General features: G+C 48.8%; 1 protein-coding gene across 2 annotated transcripts in view; it reads left to right on the top strand.

Moving 5' to 3' along the window:
• The first annotated feature begins 4226 nt into the window (after positions 1–4226).
• Positions 4227–25427, top strand: part of Hip1 (huntingtin interacting protein 1) — a 146381-nt gene continuing 125180 nt past the window's right edge. For both annotated transcript variants that reach the window (XM_087196271.1, XM_087196269.1), the window contains exon 1: positions 4227–4420. In XM_087196271.1, the coding sequence (XP_087052397.1) occupies positions 4301–4420 (120 nt within the window). In that variant the 5' untranslated portion in view covers positions 4227–4300. The remainder of the gene's footprint in view (positions 4421–25427) is intronic.

The following is a 25427-nucleotide window of genomic DNA, read 5'->3' as shown; positions in this document are numbered from 1 at the left end:
AATCTTGTAACTCTTCTGTAAATCTACATTATTTCAAAATAAAAAGCTTTAAAAATGGATAAAGGAGAAGTCTTGAGTCCAATCTCCAGTATAGGCGTGGGCAATGGGCAAAAGATTTAAATAAACCAGAGAGAATATATAGATGTCAAATAAGCAAATAATAAAAACCCCACATTATTAGTCATTGAAAAATACAAACTCAAACATCTATGGGATTCTAATTAGAATTAGACTGACCACATCAAGTGTTGACAAGGATTTAAACCAACTGGAACTCACATACACCGATAGTGGGAATGTTCAATGGTACACCTATTTTGGAAAACAATGTGGCAATTTCTTAAAAAGTTACACACACACACCTACCATATAACTCAGGCCATGATAGGTATTTATACAAGAGAAATGAAGTTATATGTTCCTATGAAGATTTGTGCAAGGCTATTCATGGCAGCTTTTTCTGGTAACGGTCAAAAACTAAGAACAACTCAAAAGCCCATCAGCCTTTTGACTTTTTCACACAATAAACAAATTGTGGAATTATACATGAGAACACCACTCAACAACAAAAAGGAATAACCTATGACAACACAATGCATTTCAAAATAATTATCCTTAGTGAAAAAGGCCAAACAAAAAAGAATACATCATGTATGATTCTATTCATATAAAATTCTAGGGGGCTGGGAGCATAGCTTAGTGGCAGAGTAACTGAGAGCATGTGTGAAGACATGTATTCGGTTCCTTAAAAAAAAAAAAGCTGGGTGTGGTGGTGGTGAATTTTTATAATCCCAGCACTCAAGAGTCTGACCCAGGAGGATCACCATGAGTTTGAGGCCAGCCTGAGCTACACAGTGAGTTCAAGGCCAGCCTGAATGACATAGTGAGACCCTATCTCCAAAAAAAAAAAAAAAAAGCAAACAAATTTGTAGGGTCAGAAAGCAGATTAGTAGTTGTCTGGGCACAGGGGTTTGAGGGGAGGTAGGGGATGAGTTACAAAGGGACAAGAGAAAGCATTTGGGGTGATGAATATATTCACTGTCTTGATTGTGGTGATGGCTTCATAGATATATGTATATATATCAAAACTCATCGCATTATTTTATTAGAAAGAGGTGCTAAGATGCTTACAGGTTTCCCAGAGATTAGAGTTTCATGTCCCCAAACAGGGTGTCCCTCAAAGATATGAAACAAGTGGTTCCTATGTTGCTGGGATTAAAAATAAACTGAATCCAGCCTGTCAGTAGAGCCCTGTAGTTCACAGCCCTGGGGAGAACACTTCTTTTATCCTTTGCTTGGCAGAGGGTTTGGGTGCTCTGGCAAGTGGGAGATGTTTGTTTTTAACTTGCTCTGAGTTTCATGGAGGAGGTAGCATGCAAATCACAAATTCCTGATTCCTACTCTGGTTTACTCTAATAAGAACCAGGCTGGTCCCTTAATCCCAGTTTAAAGGGCCCATGTTTATTGATGCCATAAAATCCAGACAAAGGGTCATAAATCACTCTTCTGCTAGGTCCAAGGCAGGAGCTCAATGCAGGACTCAATGCGGGAATGGGCAGGTCTAGGTGATAGTACTAGGAATCTTGTCTGTTTCTCTGGCCTTTTTCCTCAAAAGCATTCTCCTCTGGGCCCCTGTGCTGGGAACCTCCGTTTGCCCTTCCAGACCCAGCTCTTTACTCTGTACCCCACTCTGTGCCTAGAAAGAGCGGTACAGCAGAGGTGCCTGAATCACCTTGCCCTTGATTTCCAAGTAGGTTCACCCAAAGGGAGGCACTAATAGGAAATCAGAGAAGAGAGGGAGAGATTGTGGGTTCATCCCAGATCCCATCCCAACCTGCCCCAACACTATTCTGCAATGACTGTGGTTTTCTACTTAGGGCCACAGCTCTGGACAGGTGGCAGGTGTCTCTGCCAGGAGGACAGGCCCCAACTGATTCCAGTCCAGCCCTGCCCTCGGGTCCACAGATGGAAATAGCTTTCCCCATTCCAATGCACCCTGGTGCTTTACCCTACTTGGCGAGTGTCCCTAACCCAGATCACACTTCTGTACATAGTTCCTTTTTGTTTGTTTGTTTGTAGACAGGGTCTCACTATGTAGTTCGGGCTGGCCTTGAACTATGTAGCCCAGGATGACCTGGAACTTGCAAAGATACTCCTGCCTCAGCCTCCTGAGTGTTAAGATTACAGGTGTGCACTACTATGCCTGGCCAGAGTTCCTTTTCAAACTCTTGTTTAGCCCTTTGAGTGTTCAATCCCTCTTCTGCTACAACTCTGATGCATACAGTTTCTTTGTCATTTTCTTTTTTCTTTGGGGATACTGGGGATTGAACTCAGGGCCTTCACATCCCCCTTTTTTTTACTCTGAGATAAGATCTTACTAAGTAACTAAGTTGGACTTGAGCTTCTGATCCTCCTGCTTCAGCCTTCCAGAGTGCTGGGATGAGAGGCGTACACCACGATGCCCTGGTTGATGGATACACCCCAAACAGGTGTACTTTACCTCCTCAGCAGGGTGCAATTTACAGAGCCCTCCTGAGGGTCCCCTGGTTGGCCCTCCTCTCTTGGCCTGGGTGTTCTTCCATCTCTCCCCTTCCTCCCCAGGATCCTCTGACCCCACCTGCCCTTTGCCATATCTATGCTGATACTGCTCTCTCTAAACTCATTAAAATTTTCTTTCTCAGCCATACTACTGTGCTCCCTACTCAGTTAATGTCACCTGGAGAGGTGACAAAGATTGGAAAATTACGTGACATCTGAAACTTCTCTTCAGAGGAATCTAAGCAGAGGCCACAAGCCCCTACAGAAACACAATTTAGGGAAAGGTGAACCTGGCCTCCCTCCAGGCTAAAGAGATGTAGCCTCAAGGAAATTTCTCTTCCGCCAATCACACTATCACAACTTAGTCCCCCCCCCCCAAACTGGGACGGGCTACTGCTTCCCCTCCCCCTGGGCTCAAACCCATTCCTTTCCCTCCGACCTACACCCTGCCTCTTAGCTGCTGCTGGCCTCTCCCAGGGTTCCCTCCCTCGCTTGCATGTTGCCCCCATAACCCAGTCCCCACAACGCCAGCCCCGCAAAGCCTGGGTCTGAATGAAAGTAGCGGCTCCCTAGTGCTTGAAAATATCCACCCTCTCCTTCGCTTCTCTACTGAATGTGATTTTTTTTTTTGGTACCGGGGATATTGAATGTGATTTTTTTTTTTCCAGTCCTAGGGACTGAACCAAGGGCCTTCGTACTAAGCTACATCCCAGCCTTTCATTCATTTTTTATTTTAAGACAGGGTCTCACCAAGTCAGTAAATTGACCAGGCTGGGCTCAACTTGCAATCTTCCTGTTTCGGCCTCTCAGAGTGCTGGGATTACTGGTGTGCACCATTACGTCCGGCTTTGGATTTACCAAAAGCTCTTCCTTAAAACAAAACAACAGCAACAACAAAACTGCCTAGGATGCGCTAGGCCCTGGGTTCCATCCCAGCACGGGAAAAACAAAAACAAATGCACGATCACATCAATGCAAATGCCATTTAAAGGTGCCATTCATTCTTTTGGGTTTCAAAGATTTTTTTTTCATCCAAACTGGCGTTTGATGAGAAACTTGAGACTTTCCTGAGCATCTCCACTGAGGAGCACGGCGCCGTGCTCATGGGAGCAGGAGGCAGCGGCGTGCGGAGAGAAAGTCCCGAAGATCCCCGCGGACCCAGCGCTAGGGGATCTCGGCTCCGCGACAGTCAGCGAGGGATACGCGGGGTCCGGACGCGGGAGGGAGCAGACCATGAGTCCCAACCAGGCGTGGAGCTGGCCTTCCCCGTCCCAGGCCTCGGAGGTGGCAACAGGCTGCTCCCAGATGGTCGGGATGGCCAGGGAGGGACCCGTGCCGCCCCACCGCCGGACCTCGCAAGCTGCTGGCGAAGGCAGCCAGAGTAGCGCTGGCGGCAGCTCGCGGGAGGCGGGAGCGCAGGCGCGTAGCGCCGGGAGTCGGAGACAGGTCAGGGCAGCCCATCAGGTCCCGCCTCCCTCCTTGGGGGGGGGCGGGATTGTGGTGACGGATAGACCTCAGAGCCAGTCACGACAGGTCTGTGTTTCTGAGGGGCCAGCTTGGCGGAGCGGCTCCAGAGGGGGCGGGGGCGTGTGCGGGAAGCCTCTGGGTGAGGGGCGGGGATTCATGGAGATGGACAGCGTTTCCAGCCAGTGGGAGACGGGAGCCGTCCCGTTAGCGCTGGATTCCCGCGGGTAGGGCGAGGCGGGCGGCGCCGTGGGGATCCCGCGGCCAGTGAGGGCTCCTCCTGACTCGGCGCGGCAACATGGACCGGATGGCCAGCTCTATGAAGCAGGTGCCTAACCCGCTACCCAAGGTACTGAGTAGGCGCGGGGTCGGAGCGGGACCGGAGGCTGCGGAGCGGGAGAGCTTCGAGCGGACTCAGGTGAGGACGTGGAGGAGGGACCCCGGGGCATCTCTGGGGCAGCCCTAGAGACACGGTGGCTGGGACGGTGTTGGAAGAGAGAAGGTGTCTTGCAGGCCCAAGAGAGGTCTGGGGAAGGGAAGCTGTGAGCAGAGGGATCGGGTGCGCAGACCGAGGCGGACCCAGGAGTCGGGGACCCAAGGACACCCCTGCTGGCCTGGCAGCGGGCAGGGCTGCGAGACCCGAGCGGCCGTGGGGAGTCGTGCCGGGTAGGCACCGGGCAGGGGTCACCCGAGGTGGCGGGAGGGAAAGTTGCCGAGAAAAGGGGTGTCCCATAGGGGGCCGCTTGGATACTCAAGTGTGGGTGCCCTGGCCTGGGGACGTGAAGGGTGAGGGGACCTTTCTTCCCCTCTCGATCACCTCTTGGTTGCACTGATTTCTCCCGGAGCCCTGAGCACCCCCTTCTCGGCGCCTCTTGCTTGGCTCCCTCCAACCCCAGCTGTCCGCCCTCCGAGGGCTGAAGGGGTCTGAGCGCAGAGAAGGAATGTAGGAAACGCGAAGGGCGGCCGAGCTTGGAAAATGACTCGGGGCTGGAGGAGGGGCACAGGAATCGGGGCGTCGAGCCCGACTCCCCGCTGCTTGTAAGGATGAGCTCCCAGTGGTCCCTGGAGCCCTGACTTGGGGTTTTGGTTTCATCCCCAAAATATGCCTGACAGCTAATAGCCAGATCGCCCTCCTATTGCCTGGCCTGACCAGGGCTGGGAGCCAGAATTCCTCAGTGTTATCAGCAAAAAGCCACAATCCATTTTTACCTCCTAGTTTTAATGCTTGGTATATTGATTGGACTGAATAAAGCTGACATGTTTATGGTATTCCTCAGTTCACTTGTATATAAAATCCATTTCGAAGAGTACAACAGTTCTTTTAATCCCAGTGCCAAAGTTGTATGGGCAGATTTGTTCTCCGCTTTTGCTCCCAGTGGAACCTTTGAAGATCCAGTTGGGTTTCTACTGCCAAGGGCTGGTTCCTCTCCCTTGTGTTGTGTAAGTAGAAAAGATGGAAAAGATAGTGAGGGCCTGAGTGTTCCATAAATGGAATCTTGCGAAGAATAAAGCTTTTTGCCCTGGGAGATCTCATCTTTCTCTGATTACTAAAACCTGTGGCCACACCCACAAGCCTTTGGAGACTTTTAAGTGGGGTGATCCTACTCAGGAGGGGAGACAGAGATGACCTTTTACAGTACCACCCAGGGTCCAGCTGAGTTTGGGGCTGTCATCTGGACTCCTGAAAAAAAGTTTTCTTTTGGCCGTAAATAGCTGCCTAGACATGTGAGACTTTCCCAAATTATTGAAAGAAAAAGTAGTTGTAACAACTCACTTTTGGAGTGTTAGATAAGTAAAAACTGGAGCGATAGGGAAATATGCACAAGAGTTTGACCCACTATAATGATAGAAATTAGGTTTGTGGACATTCCCAACCATGACCAGCACATCCCCTAGCCATCTAAGGTTAGCCCTACAGGGAGAGTGTAGCTCAGTGTTTTGCAATATCTCACACTCTGTGGAACACTTGTACTTGGCTAGATTTCACTGTGTGTGTGTGTGTGTGTGTGTGTGTGTGTGTGTATGCACACATACAGCAGGTATAGATTGGTGCAGTAAAAGAGTTTTTCTGTTGTTGAAACTGTGGGGGGAGTAGGAAGGGGAAAAAAAGAAAAAGAGCACCATCCTAAAATATAGCATTAGTCCATCTGTGGAAATTTACTTTTTTACTGGCTACCCATCAAACGTATTGAGATATAAAAATGAGTTAGAAAAGTTTAATGAGTTAAGAGACCAAGAGAATCACCCAAGATATACTAATAATTTAAACTAATTATGATGTTTGGCACTATTCCAAATATAGTACTTTATTGTATTATTTTCTTTAAGCCTTGACGAGAACTTTTGAGGTGGTGTTGGCCATGTTGTGCTCCTGAGGAAACTGAGGCATAGAGAGGTTAAGTAACTTGAAGGAGGTCACACAGCTGCAAGTAGTCCCAACCTTTAACCACTGCTTGCAGTGCCTCAGTACTAGGCAGAGCCTTGGCATTGGAGTGAGAACACATTTCAGATTTGCAGCTTGGCATGTGTGATGTGTATGGGCCTTGTGTCCTCAGACAAATTGTCTGACCTTTCTCGGCCTCGGTTTCCTTACAGTAAAATAGCGATAATACTTCCCTTTTGGGATGATTGTGAGGATTAAATTAAATGATACGCCTGAAGGCATTTTTGTGGATGGTGGTGCAGCGTTTCAGTGGTTACTGTTGTAATCTGGCTGGGGAGAAAGTACACAGGGAGCAAATGTGTAACTGGCTGTGCAGGCTCTGATGAACTTCTGTAGAGAGATGGAAGGTAATAGGATCATTACCATGGCACTAGGACGAAGGCCAGGCTGCCTCCCAGCACTGCACAACACTCTCCTGCATGAGTTAGCACTTGCCTCGTAGGGAAGAAGGACAGAGCATTCCAGCCACCAAGAATGTTAGAAAGAAACGCTAGAGTCAGAAACACAGCGGAAGTGGGTGCAGTCAAGACTGATTGGCTGAGACTAACAGAAGACGACATTGGCCAGTTTCAGTCCCCTGTCTGATCACCATTTCTCTCTGTGGCCCTCAGTAAACTCAGCTTCCTGGGGCAGGGCTGTGCCTGTGTCCTCTGTTGCTTGAGGCTTGCAGTCAGTGGCAAAGGGACTGTAGTCCAGGGTAAAAAATTACTGTTTAGCCCAGGGAGGGCAGCCCTGGGCCTGGGTAGGTACCTCAACCTTGGGTTGAAGGAGACATAAGTAACTACTTGATCTTTTTTTTCTGATGGCCCCAAGTTTCCTTCCCAGTCTAGCTTTGGACCCCACGTGCACTGTAAGGCGGTCTACCACCCATTTATGGACTCTGCTTTGTCTCATGTCCTGTGTCCTCTGCCTGAACCCTCAGCCAGCCTTGCTTTCTCCCTCCTGACAGCCTCTTCCAGGAAGCCTTCGACCCTTAGCTACCTTGGAACCAGCCTTGAACTTCGCGTGGCCACTGTCCCTGCCTAAGTGGGGACAGCTGACGTACCTGCTGGTCCAGGTGCTTCCATGCCCCAACCACTTCCCTGTTGAGCATGTCACAAGTAACTTCCAGGTGTTAGGGACATGATAAGTAGCTCTTGCTCTGCAGGAAACTGCTGTAATGGTAGCTCACCTGGGCAGCACTTTATAGTTTATAAAGCATGGTTTTAGCCCTCACTGGGGCTGGGTGATAGTTAGGGATGATCATCGTCATCTTGGAGGAGGATGTTGTGACACAGAGTTTGGCACCTGGCCCACGGTCATCCTGCTGGTGAGCCACAGGGTGGAGATTCAAATCCAGGACTCCAGGCTCCAAGCCACAGACCCGTTCCACCATGCTGTCTTCACGGTCGCCAGGAGGGTGATTCTGGAATGAATCATGAGGGCTGCCAATCACAGACCGACAAAATGCCCTGACTGTATTTTCTGAGCCAGAAAATGGTTTTCTCTCTGGTTTGTTTATTTTCCCAGCATCCATTTAGGGAGCACATACCATGGAGGGGACACGGGTGAGTAAGACAGAGACTGGCCCCAGAGGAGCTGTGAGTCAGCAGGAGGCGGGCTGAGCGGGCTCCTAGGTGGTCAAAGGATGCTTACCAGCATCACCAAAGCCTTAGAGCTGAAGTCAGGGTCTCAGGCCCCGCCTGCAACACTGATTTAGAGCTGCCTTTCAGCCAGTGCCCCAGTCTGATCAGCGATGTCCTGGGCTGGGTGAGCATGGGGTTTGGGGAGGGGACTCAGGCTTCAGAGTCAGAATGTCTTTGAGTGAAGCACAGCACAGAGTCAGGATCAAAATGCATCATGCAGCAGGAAGTCAGGAGAAGTGGGTTCTATAGGGGAAGGAAAAGAAGCATTTCTTTTTTTTTTTTTTTGGTACCGGGGATCGAACTCGGGTCCTTCCGCTTGCGCAGCAGGCAGTGAAACCACTGAGCTAAATCCCCAGCCCGAAAAGAAGTATTTCTTGAGGGCCTGCTGGGCGCTAGGAGCCTGCCAGGTGATTTAGACCCATTATCTCACTTAGAATCTCAAGTTCACATTCTTTGTGTCTTGATAGCTCAGATTCAGAGAGGCTCAGTTAATTTTTCCATGGTCACACAGTGAATAAACAGAGCAGCCAGGCCTCAAAATCAGATGGCAGCTGGGTGTGGTAGTGCATTCTTGTAGTTTCAGCTACAGGAGGGGAGGCTGATGCAGGAGGAGCACATGAACCCAGGCGTTTAAGGTCAGCCTGGGCAACATAGCAAGACCCTGTCTCAAAAAAACAAAAACAAGCCAAGTCTGGTGGCATACCAGCACTATATGCCCAGCACTCTGGGAGACTGAGGCAGGAGGATCACAAGTTTGAGCCTAGCCTGGGCAACTTAACTAGACCCTGTCTCAAAATAATAAAAAAGGGCTGGAGCTATAGCTCAGTGTGAAGGACCTGGGTCTAATCCCTAGTACTGCAAAACCACAAAACCAATAAAACTAAAACAAAGTCAAGGCCAAGTCCTTTCTCCATGTTTAAATTGGGAGTGCCTCTGCCATCTTGCTCATGATTTCAGCAGATGCTCAACTTTAAGTTCTCCCAGTTGAAAAGTTTTAGGGTAACACTAGAAGGACCGGTGTTTCTTAATCCTGGCCAAACATCTGGAAAGCTCTTTTAAAACAATACTGGTTTTCGGGGCTGACCATGCAGAGACTGTCTCACGACATCTGGGGTCATCATTGACAATTTGTAAAGTCCCCAGAAGTTCTCATGGGCAGCCAGGAAGGGGACCGCTGGCTGTGGCACTCTGTGAGCTTGGGGATGGCTGCGTCCAAGTTACACCTGGGAAACCAAGTTGTCCCTGCTTTCCTCAGGTCGGAAGAAGCTGAGTCTTAGGTTTGTTCTCTGCAAACACAAATGCTCAGAGCCAGGCTGTGTAGCACCCTGAGCCTTGGAACTGATGCTCCCTCTGGACCTACTCCTTCTTGGCCCAGAAGCTCCTACTCCTGCTTCTTGTCCAGGTATAGAAAGCGCACACATTGCCTGAGGTCTGCGCAGGCACCTTCTTGCAGGAGAGGTGCAAGTGAGCCCTGTTTCCCCATTTGCTTTGCAATCAGAAATGGCTTCTTGTGTACAAGGCCTGGCCTGTGCCTTTTCTGTACCCTCTTTACTCCCTTATCTGCAATTGAAAACAGGAAGGAAGCTATGAGCTTTCTTTGGGCTGCTGGCTTTGTACTCTGGTTTTCTTCTCGCTAATAATAATGATGTTCACTGTCCACTTACTATGTGGAAGTGGTAAAGGCCTCACATGAACTAACCTGTTCATCTTTGCAACACATTTATGAATTATACACATCGAGTGCCCCTTATCCAAAATGCTCAGGAACAAGTGTTACAGATTTTTGATATTTTTTGGATTTTAGAATATTTCCTATACATGATGAGATGTCCTGGGATGGGACCGAAGTCTAAATACAAAACTCATTTGTTCCATCTATAGACACATGATGTGTAGGTAGCTTCACACAGTATTTTCAGTGCTTCTGTGTTTGAACTGTCACCCACCGTGTGACATCAGGTGTGGAACCTCCAACTTGTAGCATCATGTCAGTATTCAAAAAGTTTTGGATTTTGGAGCACTTTGGATTTTAGAGTTTTGCTCTGCCCATACTTACTTCCTATTTTACAGATGAGGATGTTGAGCCTTTGAGGGGTTAATAACTAGCTCAGGGTTCTCAAGCAAGTGACAGAGCTGAGATTCAAAGCCAGAACCTGGCCTTACACCATTGCTCTCTGTCCCTCTGTTGCCTTGGCTCCCACCTATTCGATTCCTCTGCCTCCCCAGTGCTTGGGATGTCCAGGGCCCTGTGCTCACCCCACTTCTCTTTTACCTCCTTCTACTTCCTCTGCCTCCCCACCCCGCCCCATGGTTTTGGTTCTCACCTCCATAGCATCATCTCCTTTTGACTTCCCTGCCTAGGTGACCACTTCCCCCAGGATGTGTGCACCCCACCTCCAATCCCCAGCGTAGCCACCTGTCCCCATCAGCTCTGGTGTCAGTGCTGCCTCCCCCTGCCCACACAGCCGCATGCTGGTGACTGTGCTCTGTGATGTCCCTCTGCCCATCCCTCCTCTGCCCCTCACCGTGCCTGCCCTCATTACCTCCTGCCTGGATGGTTGTCATCCCATCCTTCCAGTCCCCAGACAGCCTGTCCAGAGGCACTGTCCTCAGTGCCAGGCCTCAAAGCCCAGGACTGCTTCTGCAACTCCTTTTTTGCTGAAAAAAATTCCTGGCTTTGCTGGCTCCTGAGACCTCGAGTGATGTGGCTCCAGCAGGGTCCCTGGTCCCTGTCCTTTTCCAGCCTGAATTTACACTAGACAGCCCCTTCCTTCCCTGTGCCTGCAGTAGACAATGTATTTGAGGCAGCCAGGGCCTTAGCTAGTATATTGTCCCATTCATCCAAGCCCACATCTTGGCTTCCCTTGCAGATGGTAGGCTCTTGGGGACGGGCTTTGTGTCTCAGTACCCATCTGGGGCCCTGGCAGGAGGCAGGGCTGATTGCCAAATGTGTGAACATAAACAAGTTGGGGAAGCTGGGCACAGTGGCCCACACCTGTATTCCCAGGTACTTAGGAGGAGAAGGTAGGAGAATTGCTTGAGGGCAGCCTGGGCAACATATAGACTCTGTTTCAAAACAAACCACACATGGGCCGGGAATTTAGCTTAGTGGTGCTGCCACCTGCCTCAAAAGTACAAGGTCCTGAGTTTGATCCTCCATACCAACAAAACAAAACAAAACAAAAAAAATACCACACAAACAAAAATAGCCGGAAGATCTGCTGTGGGCAGACTCTTGCTTCCAGAGCACTTTTCCTCTGCACATTTTGGAGATTCTTCCTCTGTCTCCTCTGATGTCTCTAATGATCAGTTCCTACCAAGTGCCCACCCTGTGTGCCAAGGAAGCCCCGGGCCTGCTTCTGAGAGCTAGGCTGAGACCTCCTCAGGGGATGCCTCTGGAATCTAGAACAGAAGAAGGACTCAAGCTTGGTTGTTTGAGTCCAGGATGCTTTGTGAGCATTCTTGAAACATTGTCTTTGCCTTGCCAATGCTTCTTTCTCATGAAGGCAGGACCTTTCCTTCCAGAAGATTTCCCAGGGAGAGGGCCTGGCCATGTGTCCTGGGCACCTGCTTGTGGCTGGCTGCAGTATGTGGGTGCCAGAGTTTGTAGCAGGCCAGAGATGTCAAGCTGAGTGTGAAGTACAGGTCAGGCGCCCTAATCTCGAATCCAGGATGCTCCGAACTCTGAAGCTTTTTGTGCACCAAAATGACTCTACAAGAGGAAAATTCCACACCTTGAAACTTTGTTCAATACACAAAAATACTGTATAAAATTGCCTTTAGGCCAATGAAATATAACTAAATTTCCTCTTTAAAGTCTCATCCCTGAAATATCTCCTATGCTTGCAAATATTTCAGAATCTGAAAAAAAAAAAAAAGGAGCCAGAATCTAAACTGGTTCTGGTCCCAAGTGTTTCAGGTAAGGGGTGGCACCCTGTAATCTGTGAGTGCTCCCCAGAGAGCGAGAACACCTGGCTCTGCTACTAAATTTCTCATTTCAAAATGAGAAGCTGGAAAAGATTTGGGAAGGTCCTTCTAGCCCTCAAATATTTTAGCTTATAAAACTCCTGCGAGGGCCAGGGATTTAGCTCAGTGGTTCCGCCGCCTGCACTGCAAGTTCAAGGACCTGAGTTCGATCCCTGGTACCAAAAAAAAACCCAACAAAAATAATAAAACTCCGGCAAGCCAGCTTCCATGCTATGAAATAAAGACATGCATTTCTACTGAGCTCTCAATTGCCATCTTCAAAGAAATTTCCATATCCCCCTGTATGTGGAACGGGGAGCAGGTATGGGTCTGGGGGTGTGGGGGGCTCTCAGGGATGCACCTCAGGAAGGGATGGAGCCTGTCCCTGTGGCCCAGGATGGCTGAGTCCCTGCCCTACTGGGCTCCCAAAGGTTCCTTGCCTGGCTGCCTGCAAGGCACAGCTGAGGACCACACTGCACGCCCATCCATTGGCTCGCTGACTGCTCTCCCCCAGGACTCAGCACACAGTGTGGAGGAGGCTGGGTGCGGCCCACCAGTGGCCAGTCTCCGCTTCATCCAGTGTGCTGATGGGCTGGAGGGCTGCCCACCTAGGAGAGGGAGCTTGGCAGCCCCACCTCCTGGCAGGGTGGAGGCTGCTTCCTGTTTTCCTGCCTGGGCAGGCAGGGAGGAGCTCTGTTCCCAGCCCTGAGCAGGACAGCCCAACACTTGGGAGGGAGGGGGACCAGGATTTAAGGTGCCCAAGCCTTAGACAGAAGAGAGAACATCGTATTTCTTACGTCAGTAAAGGTTGCCGCTGCCTCCTCTGCTAATTCTGCTCTGAGACAGCTCAGGAAGCTGGTCTGAGCCATTCAGGAAGCCAGCATTGCTTCTGATTTAACAACAGCTAACACTAGTTTAAAGGCATGTTTGTCCATAACCTCTGTCTGACCATGGAACAGTCATGCAATAGATGATTACATACATGGACCCTAAAGCTCAGAGAGGTTTAGTGACTTGCCTGTGAGCACTCAGGAAGGGGGCAGAACTGAGATTTTTTTTTTTTTCTTTTGAGACAGGGTCTCATATAGTTCAGGCTGGCCCTGAACTCATTATATACCCCAGGCTGTCCTGGAACTCACAGCAATCCTCCTGCCTCAGCCTCCCAAGTGCTGGGATTACAGGCATGCGCCCCCACACCCCACAGCCAGAACTGAGGTTTAACCCTGGCAGGTCTGATTCTGAATGTCTTGTCTCGTTTTGTCCCTCCCCTTCCCTTCCCTTCCCTTCCCTTCCCTTCCCTTCCCTTCCCTTCCCTTCCCTTCCCTTCCCTTCTCTTCCTTCTCTTTTCTTATTTCCTCTCTTTTCAGCACTGAATATTAAACCCAGAGCCTTCGCACTGAGCTATATCCCCAGCCCATCCATCCATCCATCCATCTGACTCTCTCTATGTGTCTGAGACTATCTCACAGATTACCAAGTTGCCCAGTCTGGTCTCAGTCAGAGGGTACCACCATGTCTGGCTTTAAATGTTCTGCTTTCATAATGCTTCTCTTTAAAGCTAAAGCCTGGCCTGTGGTTGACAACTTAGAAAAGATACAGATTTTTTTTTCAGTGGATTAATTTGTCATTTAAAGTTCCTTCCAGGAGAAAAATTTTTGCAATGCATATAACCATCAAGAGACTTGAATCCAGAATATGTAAAAAAAAAAAAAAAAAAACAACCTAATAAAAAAATAAGCAGAAGTTACCTCCTGAAAGAGGGTAAGCAAATGACCAGTAAACATACAAAAAGGTATGCAACTTTATTAGTAATTAGGAAAATGCAAATTAACATTATGAGATGCCACTGTGTGCCCTTCAGGATGGCTGAAATAAAAATAAAAAACAAAACATTTAAAAAAACACACAAAAAGCTGACAGTGCCAAGCATTTTCGAGGACACAGAATGATGGATATGCTCATGGGGCTGTAAACTGGTACTACCACACTGTGAACAGCCTATTATTTCCTGAAATCGAACATATGTGTCAAGAACTCAGCAATAGGCAGGAGGGATGGCGCACACCTCTCATCTCAGCTACTCATGAGATCAAGGCAGGAGAATCCCAAGTTCAAGGGCAGCCTGGGCAACTTAATGAGACCCTGTTTCAAAATAAAAACTAAAAAAGGGCTGGAATATAGCTCACTGTGAAGGCCCTGGGTTCAGTCCCTAGTTTTGCATAACCAAAACAAAACATCAGAAAGAAACCAGCAATTCCACAGCTAGTTATATACCAGACTGTACCAAAAGATATTTGGAAGAATGTGCATAATTGTATTTTGTAATAGTCTTAACCTGGAAACAACCCAAAAACCTATGGATACATAAATTGTAATACAGTCTTTTGCTGGAATACTATATACTCATGAAAATAAATATACTCTGGCTACATTTAACAATATGATGAATCTTAGAAACAAGGTTGAGTGAAGAAAAGGGAGGCAAAGGGACATCTTCTGTATGCTTCCATTTATAGTAGATTCACAGAAGAGACAAAATGAAACACGTTCTTATGGGGACCTGTTTAGCTAGTAAAACAGTAAGGACTAAAGGAAGTGATCACCATGAATGACCACTAAAAATCACCTCTGGTGACAGCAGGGCAGGTTAGCAATCAGGTGGGTGAGCCAGGGGAGTTTCTGATTTTGGCCAGCAATCTGCTGATTAGCTTGGGTGGGATAATTCACAAGCTTAACATTCTTGTTTTGTGAAGTTTTCTGTATTTTTATTTTATCTCAAAATCCAAAGGTTAAAGGAAAAAGATAGGTCTTCCCAGGAAGTAGGATGCAGTGTCTAGGAACCTCCCCTTATCTCTCCTCGCCCCCTTTGAAGTCTCTCGTTAGAGACAGCCTCCATTGAAACCATTCCTTATCCTTTCCTAGAACAGGGGAGCTTTTGATTTATGAATCATGCACGTACAAGCAACGTCTTCTTGGTACTGCTGGAACTTGTAGCCAGGAAGTTGCAACCTATCATTAGCCCACACTTAGTGTGTTGCCCTTTCATTCGTCTGCCTCCCTTAGTGGCAAAGGGCCTTAAAGTTTCCTACTCCTCTCTAGCGTGTTGCCCCAAGAGGGCTTTACACCAGCTAAGGCTCAGGGGCGTCTGTTAAGTACAAAGTAAATGGATGGTGAAAAGTTCTCAAGGGGAGGCCGAGAAAAGACAGCATGCCTCCAGGCTTGTGAGAAGCTTCTCCAAAGAAAATCAAAGGCCTGGGCGGTGGACTTTGAGGCTGTAACCGTAGGCTTGGGTCCTGTCCCAGAAATGCCGATCACATTGCAAATGACGGGCCCCCATGAGCTGCTACAGAGAATCTGGGAGCATGGGGAGAGTCATCGGGCCATGGTAGAAACCTTGACCTAGCAGGAGTTTGTCCCAGTGGATGGGTGTGGCAGATGCTGTGTGAGCTCTCCTCTCCTCTCCTTGCCCATCCTGGGTTGAAAGCAGATCCCTCCCTGTTTGGTTTTGATGTCTGACTGCTGCCACCTTCTTCCCTCCCATTTTCTGTCATCCTTCAGAAGGAAACACACAGGCAGGAGCTCTGTGGTCCTCTGGGCCAGAGCCAGTGCAGCTTCCTTGGAGCAGCAGCTCAGCACAGGTGCTCCATCTCTCCAGGCTTGTTGTTGCTGTAGCATTCAGAAGAATACTTAGTACAGCTGGCAGTGTCCTTCAGTGGTGGAGACTGGGCTTAGCATGCCAAGATCCTGGGTCCAAGTCTCAGCATCAAAGGAAAAGAAAGGAACTGAATGAACACCAGCCACGTTGGATCCCACTTCTGAACTAGGAACCTTGAATGTGGAAGTGGATCAGCACAAGAGGCCACCAAGGAAGCCCTCCATTAAGAGAGCAGCTCCCTGTCCTAAGCATGGGTGGGTGGTTCCCTCCTGTTTCCCTGAGGGCCCTGTCCCAGGGTGCAACCTCCCCTCTGGGCTGCTCTGCTGATAAGGAAGTGCAGCCTCATGGAGCTCTTTCCTGACCTGCCCCTCTGTGCATCTCACTTAGGGGAATCTCGGTGTCTATACCACTGTGGCCTTCAAAGCTGGCCTTCTCCCTGTCACCGTTGACACCCTCTGTGCTGCTCCTCTGCAGCTGGTCCCAGAGCCCTTCTGCCTCTGTCTTCTCTGGTGCTCTCTGCACGGTCCCACTTCTCTACCTGTCCCCTCTGTCACCTGAACTGTGGATTGCATGGCCACTGTCCATCCAGCCCTCTGGTCCCTGCCCTTGTGAGAGTCACCCTCTTCCTGGCTGGCTGGAAGCCAGCCAATTGCTTGTATCACTTGCAGTTAAAAAATCTGCGCTGTGCTGCTGTCAGCTGAAACCCAATCCTCGCCAGACTTCATGTCCTGCCACCCCTCCCTGCGGCCCAGGCCCTCCAGACCTCACAGTTTTATTTTCCTGCCTAAGGTGCCTCTCCCATTTTGTCCACCTGCCAGACTCGTCTTTCCTTTCAGTGCCACCTCAGATGTGCCCTCCCCTGGGAAGTTCCCCCTGCTCTTCCCGGCAGGTTTATTTGAGAGTACAGATGGAGCGATCTTACCCAGTGTGCGTAGGACCGGAAGCAGTTCAGATTTTGGAATATTTGCATATTTATAATGAGATCTGTTGGGGATAGACTCAAGTCTAAACACAAAATTTATTTATATCTCATGTACATTGTACATAGATTAAAAGTAATTTTATACCACATTTTTATTGCCCCTGCATTTTGTCTGTGACCTGTCACAAAATCAGGTGTGGAATTTTGAGCCAGGTGTACTGCCACACTCCTGTTAATCCCAGCACTCTGGGAGGCTGAGGCAGAAGGACTGCAAGTTGGAACCCAATCAGGGTAACTCAGTAATTTAGCAAGACCCTGTCTCAAAATTTTAAAAATTACAAAGGGCTGGGGATGTAGCTCATTGTGAAGGCTCTGGGTTCGATCCCTAGAACTGAAAAAAAAAATTAGATTCAAAGTATTTTGGATTTTGGAGCATTTTGGATGTGGGGTGCCCAACCTGTATTTCTGTGTCCTGTAACAGTAGCTTTGTCCTTCCTATTCGTGTGCTTGTCCATTCGTGTCTGTCCCACATGGGACTGGGAGCTTCCCCACAGCATTTAAGCCTGCTTTGGAGGCTTCCTCCACCTGCCCCAAGCACAGTGCAAGCACACCATGGGACATTTAGTATTGAATGAGCCAATGATGCCTAGTAAGGGCCCAATTGCATTTGATTGTTGTTACAGCTAAAAAAAGGTATAGGCCCACTTCCCACTCCTAGGCAGGTACCCGACCTGAGGGGACACATTTGATCTCCTCCTGGTGGAGCTGGAACAGAAGTTTTGGCAGCACTGGTGGGGGAGGTGGGTGCATTTACCAAGTGGATAATTTGGTGAGCAGGGCGTATTTTGAGAGGGAGGCTTTGTGTGCTGCCTCAGTACCCCCAGAGCCAGTGGACTAGGAGCTGGTGTTCCTGATGTATGTTCGCCAGGGGCCGATGGCCGCCCCTTGCGTGGCTTGGAAGTGTGAGGTAGAATAACACCCCACCCCAAAATGTCCACACAGTAACACTGGCACCTGTGAGTATGTTACGTTACATGGCTGAAGGGACAGATGCAATTAAGGATCTTGCGACAGGGAGAGTATCTTGGGCCATCCAGGTGGACTCTTCTAATGACATGTGCGCCATTGCTGCCTCTGAGATTCAGGGTGCACATGCAAGGACCAGACCAGAGCCTCTAGCACAGTGGGTGGCCCCTGGCTGGCAGCCAGCAAGGAGACATGGGGACCTCAGGATGCAAGGAATTGGGTTCTACTGACAGCCTGAGCTTGGAAGCCGAGTCTTTCTGGAGGCTGCAGTAGGGAAGGCAACCTTGCTGACACCTTGATTTCAGCCCACCAAGACCTGTGTTGGCCTTCCGGCCTGCATGATTGTGCAAATGTGGATGGGTATTGGTTCAGGCTGCTGAGTGTGTAGGAATGAGTTATAGCGGTGACAGAATGTGACTGCAGGATGGCAGGTAACTCGTGCTCCAGGGCAAGAGACCCCATGCGTCCCCGCATGGCTGCATAGACAGCCCACCCTTTCAGGCCTGCTGCGGTCCTTGCTATTTCATTTGCACTTGCTGTGGCTGTGGGTCAGATGTTGGATTTCCACACTTGGCATGTGTTCACAGAAGTTTTATCCTCAAGTGATAATTCAGCAGCTGTTCAAAACATTTTTCTTGCTGGGCCATGAAGTTCTTTGGTGCAATTCCAAGTTTGAAGATCACAGATATAATTTACTTAACCTTAAAAAAAAATTTTTTTTTGATCAGCTGCTGTGCTATTAAAAAAGCTGGGTGGGAAATCCCATTGTAATGGACCCTGGTGGCCTCTCTGCTGGGAAGAGAGCTGACACATGGACAGGAAGCAGAGGAGGGATACTTGAGCAGCATCCCCAGGCCCAGCCCTGGTGTGTCCTGATGCTATCTCAGGCTCATGGCGGGGTCTGGAATGTCCCCAAGATTCCTGAGCGGCCCAGTGCTCCCAGAGCACTGGATTAGGAAGTCTCACTTCTCCAAACTAGTGGTGGTAGTCAGCTCTTGACTGTAACAAATGCCAGAGATACCAGCTTACAAAAGAGAGGAGGTTGATTTTGGCTCACGGCTTTGGAGGTTTCAGTCCCTGGCCAGATGGCCCTGTTGCTTTGGGACTGTTGTGAGTGGGTGCATCTTGGTAGGAGCAGGGAGCAGGGCAGAGGCTCTCACTTTACGTTCAGGAGGTGAAAAACAGAGCAGCTGGGTGTGGTGGTGCATGCCTATTTTTTCAGCACTCTAGGAGGCTGAGGCAGGAGGATTGCAAGTTAAAGTGCAACCTGGGCAACTTAGTGAGACTATGTCTCAAGGAAGGAAGGAAGGAAGGAAGGAAGGGGTTGGGGATGTAGCTCAGTGTGAAGACCCTGGGTTCAATCCCCAGTACTGCAACAAAAGGAAGGAAGGAAGGAAGGAAAGAAAGGAAGAAAGAAAGAGAGGGAGGAAGAGGATGGGGGTCCCTTATCTCCTTCCAGGCCATTCCCTCATGACCTAAAGACCTCTCATTAAGCTCCACTTCCTACAGGCTCCCCCACCTCCCAGCAGGGCCACCCTGGGATGGAGCCTCTAACACATGGGCATTTGGGGGCCCCTCCAGATACACAGTACAGTGCTGTGCATCTCTCTGTCCTGCCCCATCCCTCCTGGTCTTCAGTCTGGGTCTGAGGGTGTTGGACAAGATGGCCCCATAGGCTTGGAGTGGGTGATTCTGGGAAAGGGCGGGGACTAGAGTCACCACCTCCCTGGGGTGCTGGCAGCTGGTCTCTTGAAGGCACAGCCCTGCCAAGTCCACTGCCTCTTCACAGCCCTTGGCCCTTGTTACTCCAGCTCTGCTGTCCCCACAGCAGCTTTAGACACTAGATTCTCTTTGGCTGTCCCAGCTCTATGACATGGTTCTCCTGGGTAGTCTTGGCTGCAAATGGGTAATTTTTCCCCCCTTTTATGGTGCTGGAGATGGAACCCAAAGCCTCATGGGATTTTAGTAACCCAAGCCTTTCAATGGGTAATTTCAATAGGCCTATGCTCCCTGGAAGAACTGACCTTCCACAGTTCTCACTCAGAACTTAACGCATGAAGAAGCCTTTTGCAGTTGGTCACTTTTTCCCAGACACCATCTTCTGCTCTCTACTTAGGGCTGTCACATACAGTTGCACAGGCTGAGCACTGGACAAGTTTGGGGTTCTTCTGATCCTGACCTTCCCAGTGTTCACTTTTGTAGCATACAACAAAAATTATTTTGAAAAACCTTTTGATTCTAAATCTGAAGGCCACATGTAGTGTCATAATGTAGTGCGAGACAGTAAACCTGAGGCCCAAATGACTACACCCATTGACTTCAAGGATGTTAGAGCAGGAAGAGATTCGGGAGATTCCTTAGGGAATGATTGGAAGTCCAGGGCCACAGGTATGCCTCTTTACCTTTATTTAGGCCATGCTAGGATTTTAACTGGGGACCTTGTATTTGCACTATACCACCAAGCCCTCTTTACACTTTGGAGACGTGGTTTCTGATTTAATCCAGTTCCCTAAAGGAGATTGTTGAATAGAAAAGAAAAATAACCTGCGAGGGGTCCACACCACAAGTCAGTGCCCAGTGCCAGGAGACCCCACCTTAAGCCTTGGGTCCTGGGTAAGCCCTGAGCTCGGGCTTCGGGGACAGACGGTTCACCTGCTGTGGGTACCAGGCAGACTTTTATACATACCACGCAGGCCTGGGCCGATCCAAGTCGTTTGCATGGAGAGCCCTTGCAAGAGCCTCGGTGGTAATAAAACCCCGCATCTCACAGGGCTGTTGGAAGGGTTAGGGAGCTCCATGTGGGAAAAGTGCTTTCCATGCCAGCCTCCGAGTGACCATGTAGCACAGTCTTCCGTGATGGCTTCGTTTTGGGGGGGCTGGGAGACTTTCGCATGGAGCAGGTGCACAACTGTTAAACATAAATGCAAAGGTCCTGGCTTCCTGGTTTATGTACGCGCTCCTCGCCCAGCCGAGGCCTGAGTTACGGGCACCTGCACACGCGCATGCCTCGTGAAGCCCCTCAGCTCGTGTGGGGTGTTCCCAGGTGGCTGCCAAACAGTGGGAGGCTTCCGTGGAGCTGGCCTCCCTCAGGGCTCCCCACACCCAGACCTGAGCATACTGACAGCCTTTGCGTGGCTTTGGGAGCACTGTGTCCTTGGGGGCATCTGCACACTTCCGATTCCGTGGCCTCGACAAAGACGTTGCAGCTCAAATCCAGCTCAGAGGGTTCTACTGAAATGAAGGCAGGATGCAGAGAGGGTACTGGCCTGGAAAGAAGCCTAAGGCAACAGTGCAGCCAGGTGGGCCAGGAAGAACATGGGCTTCACGGGGACTCAGCCCTGGCTCTGCCTAGTACCACTTGTGTGACCTTGATGTCTTTGTTTTAGGGTTTTTTGGGTACACACCTGTGCTCCCTGTTGCTCAGGAGGCTCAGACAGGAGAACTGCCAACTCAGAGCCCAGCCTGAGGCATTCAGGAAGACCCTATCTCAAAATAAAATTTTGCAAAAGCCCTAGGGACGCATTTCAGTGTTCCCTGTGTTCAGTCCTTGTACCACAAAAAGAAAGAAAATTTTTTGTTACATATAGATAGCTACAGGAGTCAGATACCTGTCCAGTCTTGTTACCAAAAAACAAGTCTCCCAATCTAGCTCTTTCCCATTCGCCAACCATTTCCTGCTTTCCAGAAGTACCAGCTAACTCCTCTAACTGCTTTAGTTTGTAGCTGTGGCGATCCTGCCATTCTGGAAGGTATAAAGATCTATCTGCATGTGCACATGTGCCAACCCCTTCCCACCACAGACCTCCCCTCCTCTCTCCCCTGCATCTTAAATCTATGTTATGTGTCAACTATAGATGCCAGGGACAGCTGAGGACCCAGGGTACTTTGATATCTTTTCCTCTCCTGCACGGACTTCTGTTATTTTTGGACCAACTCATTCCTCTGTTTGCCTGGGTTTCTGTTTATTTGTCACTAATTGCTCCAAAGCCACTCCCCCTCTGATGTGTAAACTGCCACTTAATACAGTAGATGTTCCATCAACTTCATCATCCTGGGGTCAAGTGAGAGTTCACATGGACAGGGGCTTTGTAAGAAGCCAGGGATCCTGAAGATCACAGAAACTGGTGAGGACCACTGCTGTCTGGGACTTTCTTCCCAACCCTCCACACTGGAAAATAATTTAAAAGTGTGAATGAAAAGGTGCTTCCTGTTTCTAGGGGAGGAGAAAAGAGTTCTGCTAAATAGCCACTAGAAGACAGTTTCTGTATCAGGCCTGCGGGTGAGGGTGTGGTCATCACCTTCTGTTCTGTACCAGGGGCAGCTCAGAGCCTGGGAGTTTGGAAAATTTGTTTTCATTTATTCTGGGTCCCAGTTGGATAGATGTAGCATGGGTTTTCTCATGGGAGATGGAAAATAAAAACCAAGTGACTAGAGAATCTTAAAGGCCTGCAGTAGATTCCCAGCTGGGGCTCTGTCCTGGCCTCAGGGTTTGGGGCAGGTTGGCAGCAAGACCCTCTAAGCCTCCATTTCTCATTTACAAATCACCTTATGTAATGCACAAGACCGCACACCTCATCAGCAGCTGAAATCCCAGAAGCTCTGGAAACCAGAAGTTCTTTTCAGAGTTTGGGATTTGTCCTGTGTCCATCTTAGCACAAGTACTCACACACCACGCCGCAAAAATAATACTGTGCTTCATTCAGGGGTGTGGCCCAGACCCCCAGATTCCAAATTCTCAAACACACCTGGGCCCAAGAATTTGGGATAAGGGACTGTGGTCCCGTAGTATCTACTCCATTGTGGTGTTGGGAGAATTTAGAAGACAGATTTTATGTATAAAAGATGAAGCATTGTGCTGGGCACATAGTAGGCGCTCAATAAATGTTAGTTGTTGTCCTTACTATTCACTGGCTGTAGAATCATAGGACTAGGAATGATTAGAGATTAACCATCCAAATACACCTTTCTGTGTTCAATCAAGGTCTTGATGAATTACTTTAAACTACAAAGAGTTGGAAGGGTCCAAAGACAGAACTTGGTTCAAATTCAGTCTCTGTCATTTACCACCACTGTGCCATAGGCTAATGAATGCCTTAACTTCTTTGCCTTAGTTTCCCCATCTGTATAATGGAGATAATTCCTATCTTACAAGGATCTGAGCCTCAAGAAAGAGTGTATTAAAATGTATTAATGGTCCTCGAGGGGATGTTCCGAGCCAGGCTTGTCACCTCTGTGGTTTTCTTGCCTGAAAGTTCATAACCTCAGTCCTATGATGAGAAAACATCAGGCAAACCCATATTAAGGGTTGTTCTGCAAAATACCCACTCCATAGACTTTGAGCAAAGCATCAAGGTCCTGAGAGACAGGCCAGGAAGGGCTGTGGAACTGCCACACACTGGAAGAGACTGAGCGGATGGGACAGTTCAAGCAGTGTGGGATCCTGGGTTAAACCTTGGCCCAGAAAGGACAGTGGTGGGGAACTGGTAAGATCCAGGTTAGTTCTGTTGTAGACTCAGTAGTGTTATACCAGGTGCATTTCTCAGTTTGCTGCCTTTTCTGTGGTTATATAAGATGTTAATATAGATGGGGAAGCTGGGCGAAGGGGATACGGAAACTCTTACTATTTTTGCAACTCTCTGAAGATCTAAAATTATCTCAAACTAAAATGTTAAAAAGAAAAAAATGTGCATGGCTTGCCAAAGCAGTAGTCAGGACTAAGTAATGTGCGTTCTCTTCCCTCCCTTCTGGGGCTTTCACGCCTGGGGACACCAGACACACAACAGAGGTATGCGACAGGGCGGTTTCTGAGGAGGGACGATGAGTAGTTCTGGCTGGATCAGGCAGGACAGGGCCTGGTGTCTGCTCCAAAGAGCTGCTGCCCATGCGAGTGGCCTTTAGAGGCAGAAATGAGCAGAACCTTTCCACGAGGCCAGCAAAAACCCATGTCACCTCCACCTGTCTAGTCAGGTTTTGTTCCCTGTTGTCTTGTGGAGCCCTGGGGAAGGTTGCCTACTGTAATACAGGATGATGGGCTGACATCTGGACTTATCAAGGAGAGGGTCGAGAGGGTTTAGAGCGGTGGTCAGTGCTGCCCCTCAGTTGGAAACCTTCCCTCAGGCCTCCAGAAGAAGTGTCCATCACTCCCCAGGGGACTCATTTTTTACCTTAAAGGGCCCTTCTTTCTAGGGAGGACCTCCAGGTCCCATGATTTGTGTGCCTGGTCTGCCTATGAGTAGGGTTCTTGTAGAAGCCACTGAGGAAAAGTGTTAGGTGAATGAATGATTGAGTGAGTGATTAAATGAAAGGGGGTAGGTGAATGAGTGCATGAGGGAATGGTTGAATGAATGAATGATTGACTAAATGGAGTGAATGAGTAATTGAATGGCGGATTGAATGAGTGAGTAGTAAATTGAGTGTGAGTGATTGAATGAATAAGTGGATGAATGAGTGAATGGATTCCCTATGTAATATGTGGGATCATTGGACCACATTGTTGGTCTCCATCAGGCTCTTCTCCAGGATGACTTGGGAAGTGTTCAGGACAAATATGGCCTTTTGTTATTGTCCCCCAGTGCCTTGGGTGCCAGTCACCTGTCCAGAAAAAGCATTTGACTGCTGTTCGAATGCTGTTTGAATATCTCAGGCTTTCAGGCCGGTTGTCAGGGCCTCGGAGCCCTCCAGCTCTCTCCTTGTTGCTGAGAACTTCTTGCCACAGGAAATCAGGCTCATTTTGAGGGCCAAATCTCGCTAAATATAGCCTCCAGCACAGATATTTAAAGACCTATGCTGGTGATGTTATGTCTGAACAGAGAAGGGGGAAAATAACTTCTATTTTTTTCTGCAAAGGAGAGCAAAGTTCCATCAGGTTTATTCGGAGCCCCAGAAAGGAGAGAGACAGCGTGGTGTCAATGTTTTAATTATGAAGTTGCCAAATGCTGATCCTAGCCCCATCACCAGCTTGGGGCTTGGAGTTAGATTCTGTTGCTAGACAATCATTTCTTGATAATTCCTCCTTGTCTCTATTTAAAAATACCTCCTGTCCTGGAGAATGAGGCGAGTATGCCCTCCCTGCCACAGCCAGGAGAGCTGTGTTCAGGGAGGTGTTGCTGTTGTTGAGAGGGCTCTGCCCCCCAATCCCAGGACTAGCAGGGGGCCAGGTGAGGAGCGCACCCCGAGACCCCCTGACGGGCTGCTCCCCCATAGTATCTCTCTCTGGAGTATTTGTTGACAAGTGGCCAGTGACAAGGAATGGGGCCCTGGGATCTTTCCTGGTGGAGATCCAGCTGTGGATGTAGAGGCCAGGAAACAGTCTGCTTCAGAGAGGACTGGGCAGAAACCCGCTCAGGCAGATTCCAAGGCCTTCTGTGGGGTAGCCGGAGCTGGAGTCTCCTCCAGGCTCCACCTTGGGCTCAGTGGGTGTTTAGGATAACATCTAGAGGGTATAAAACCTTGTCAGGCAAGAACAAGGAATAAAAGCCATTGAATTTGGAAAGGAAGAAGTAAAAATATCTATATTCACTTATGACATGATTTTGTAGGTATCTTAAAGATTCAACAAAAAATCTGTTAGTACCGATAAACAAATTCAGCAGAGTTGCAAGACGCAAAGTCAATACAAACATTTCTGTTTATAGTAGCAACAAAAAGAGTTAAATACTTAGGAATTAACTAAGGAGACTAAAGACTTGTACAATGCAAACTGCAAAAAAAAAAAAAAAAAAAACCCTGAAAGGCATTAAAGACACAAATAAATGGAAACACATCCCATGTTCATGGGTTTGAAATTTT

The sequence above is a fragment of the Heterocephalus glaber genome, unplaced genomic scaffold, assembly GCF_053883595.1.
Source record: "Heterocephalus glaber isolate CG9 unplaced genomic scaffold, H.glaber_assembly_v1.0 deba00001610, whole genome shotgun sequence".
NCBI lineage: Eukaryota > Metazoa > Chordata > Mammalia > Rodentia > Bathyergidae > Heterocephalus > Heterocephalus glaber.
The sequence above is the reverse complement of the archived record's forward strand: the minus strand, read 5'-3'. Positions and strand labels throughout refer to the sequence as shown.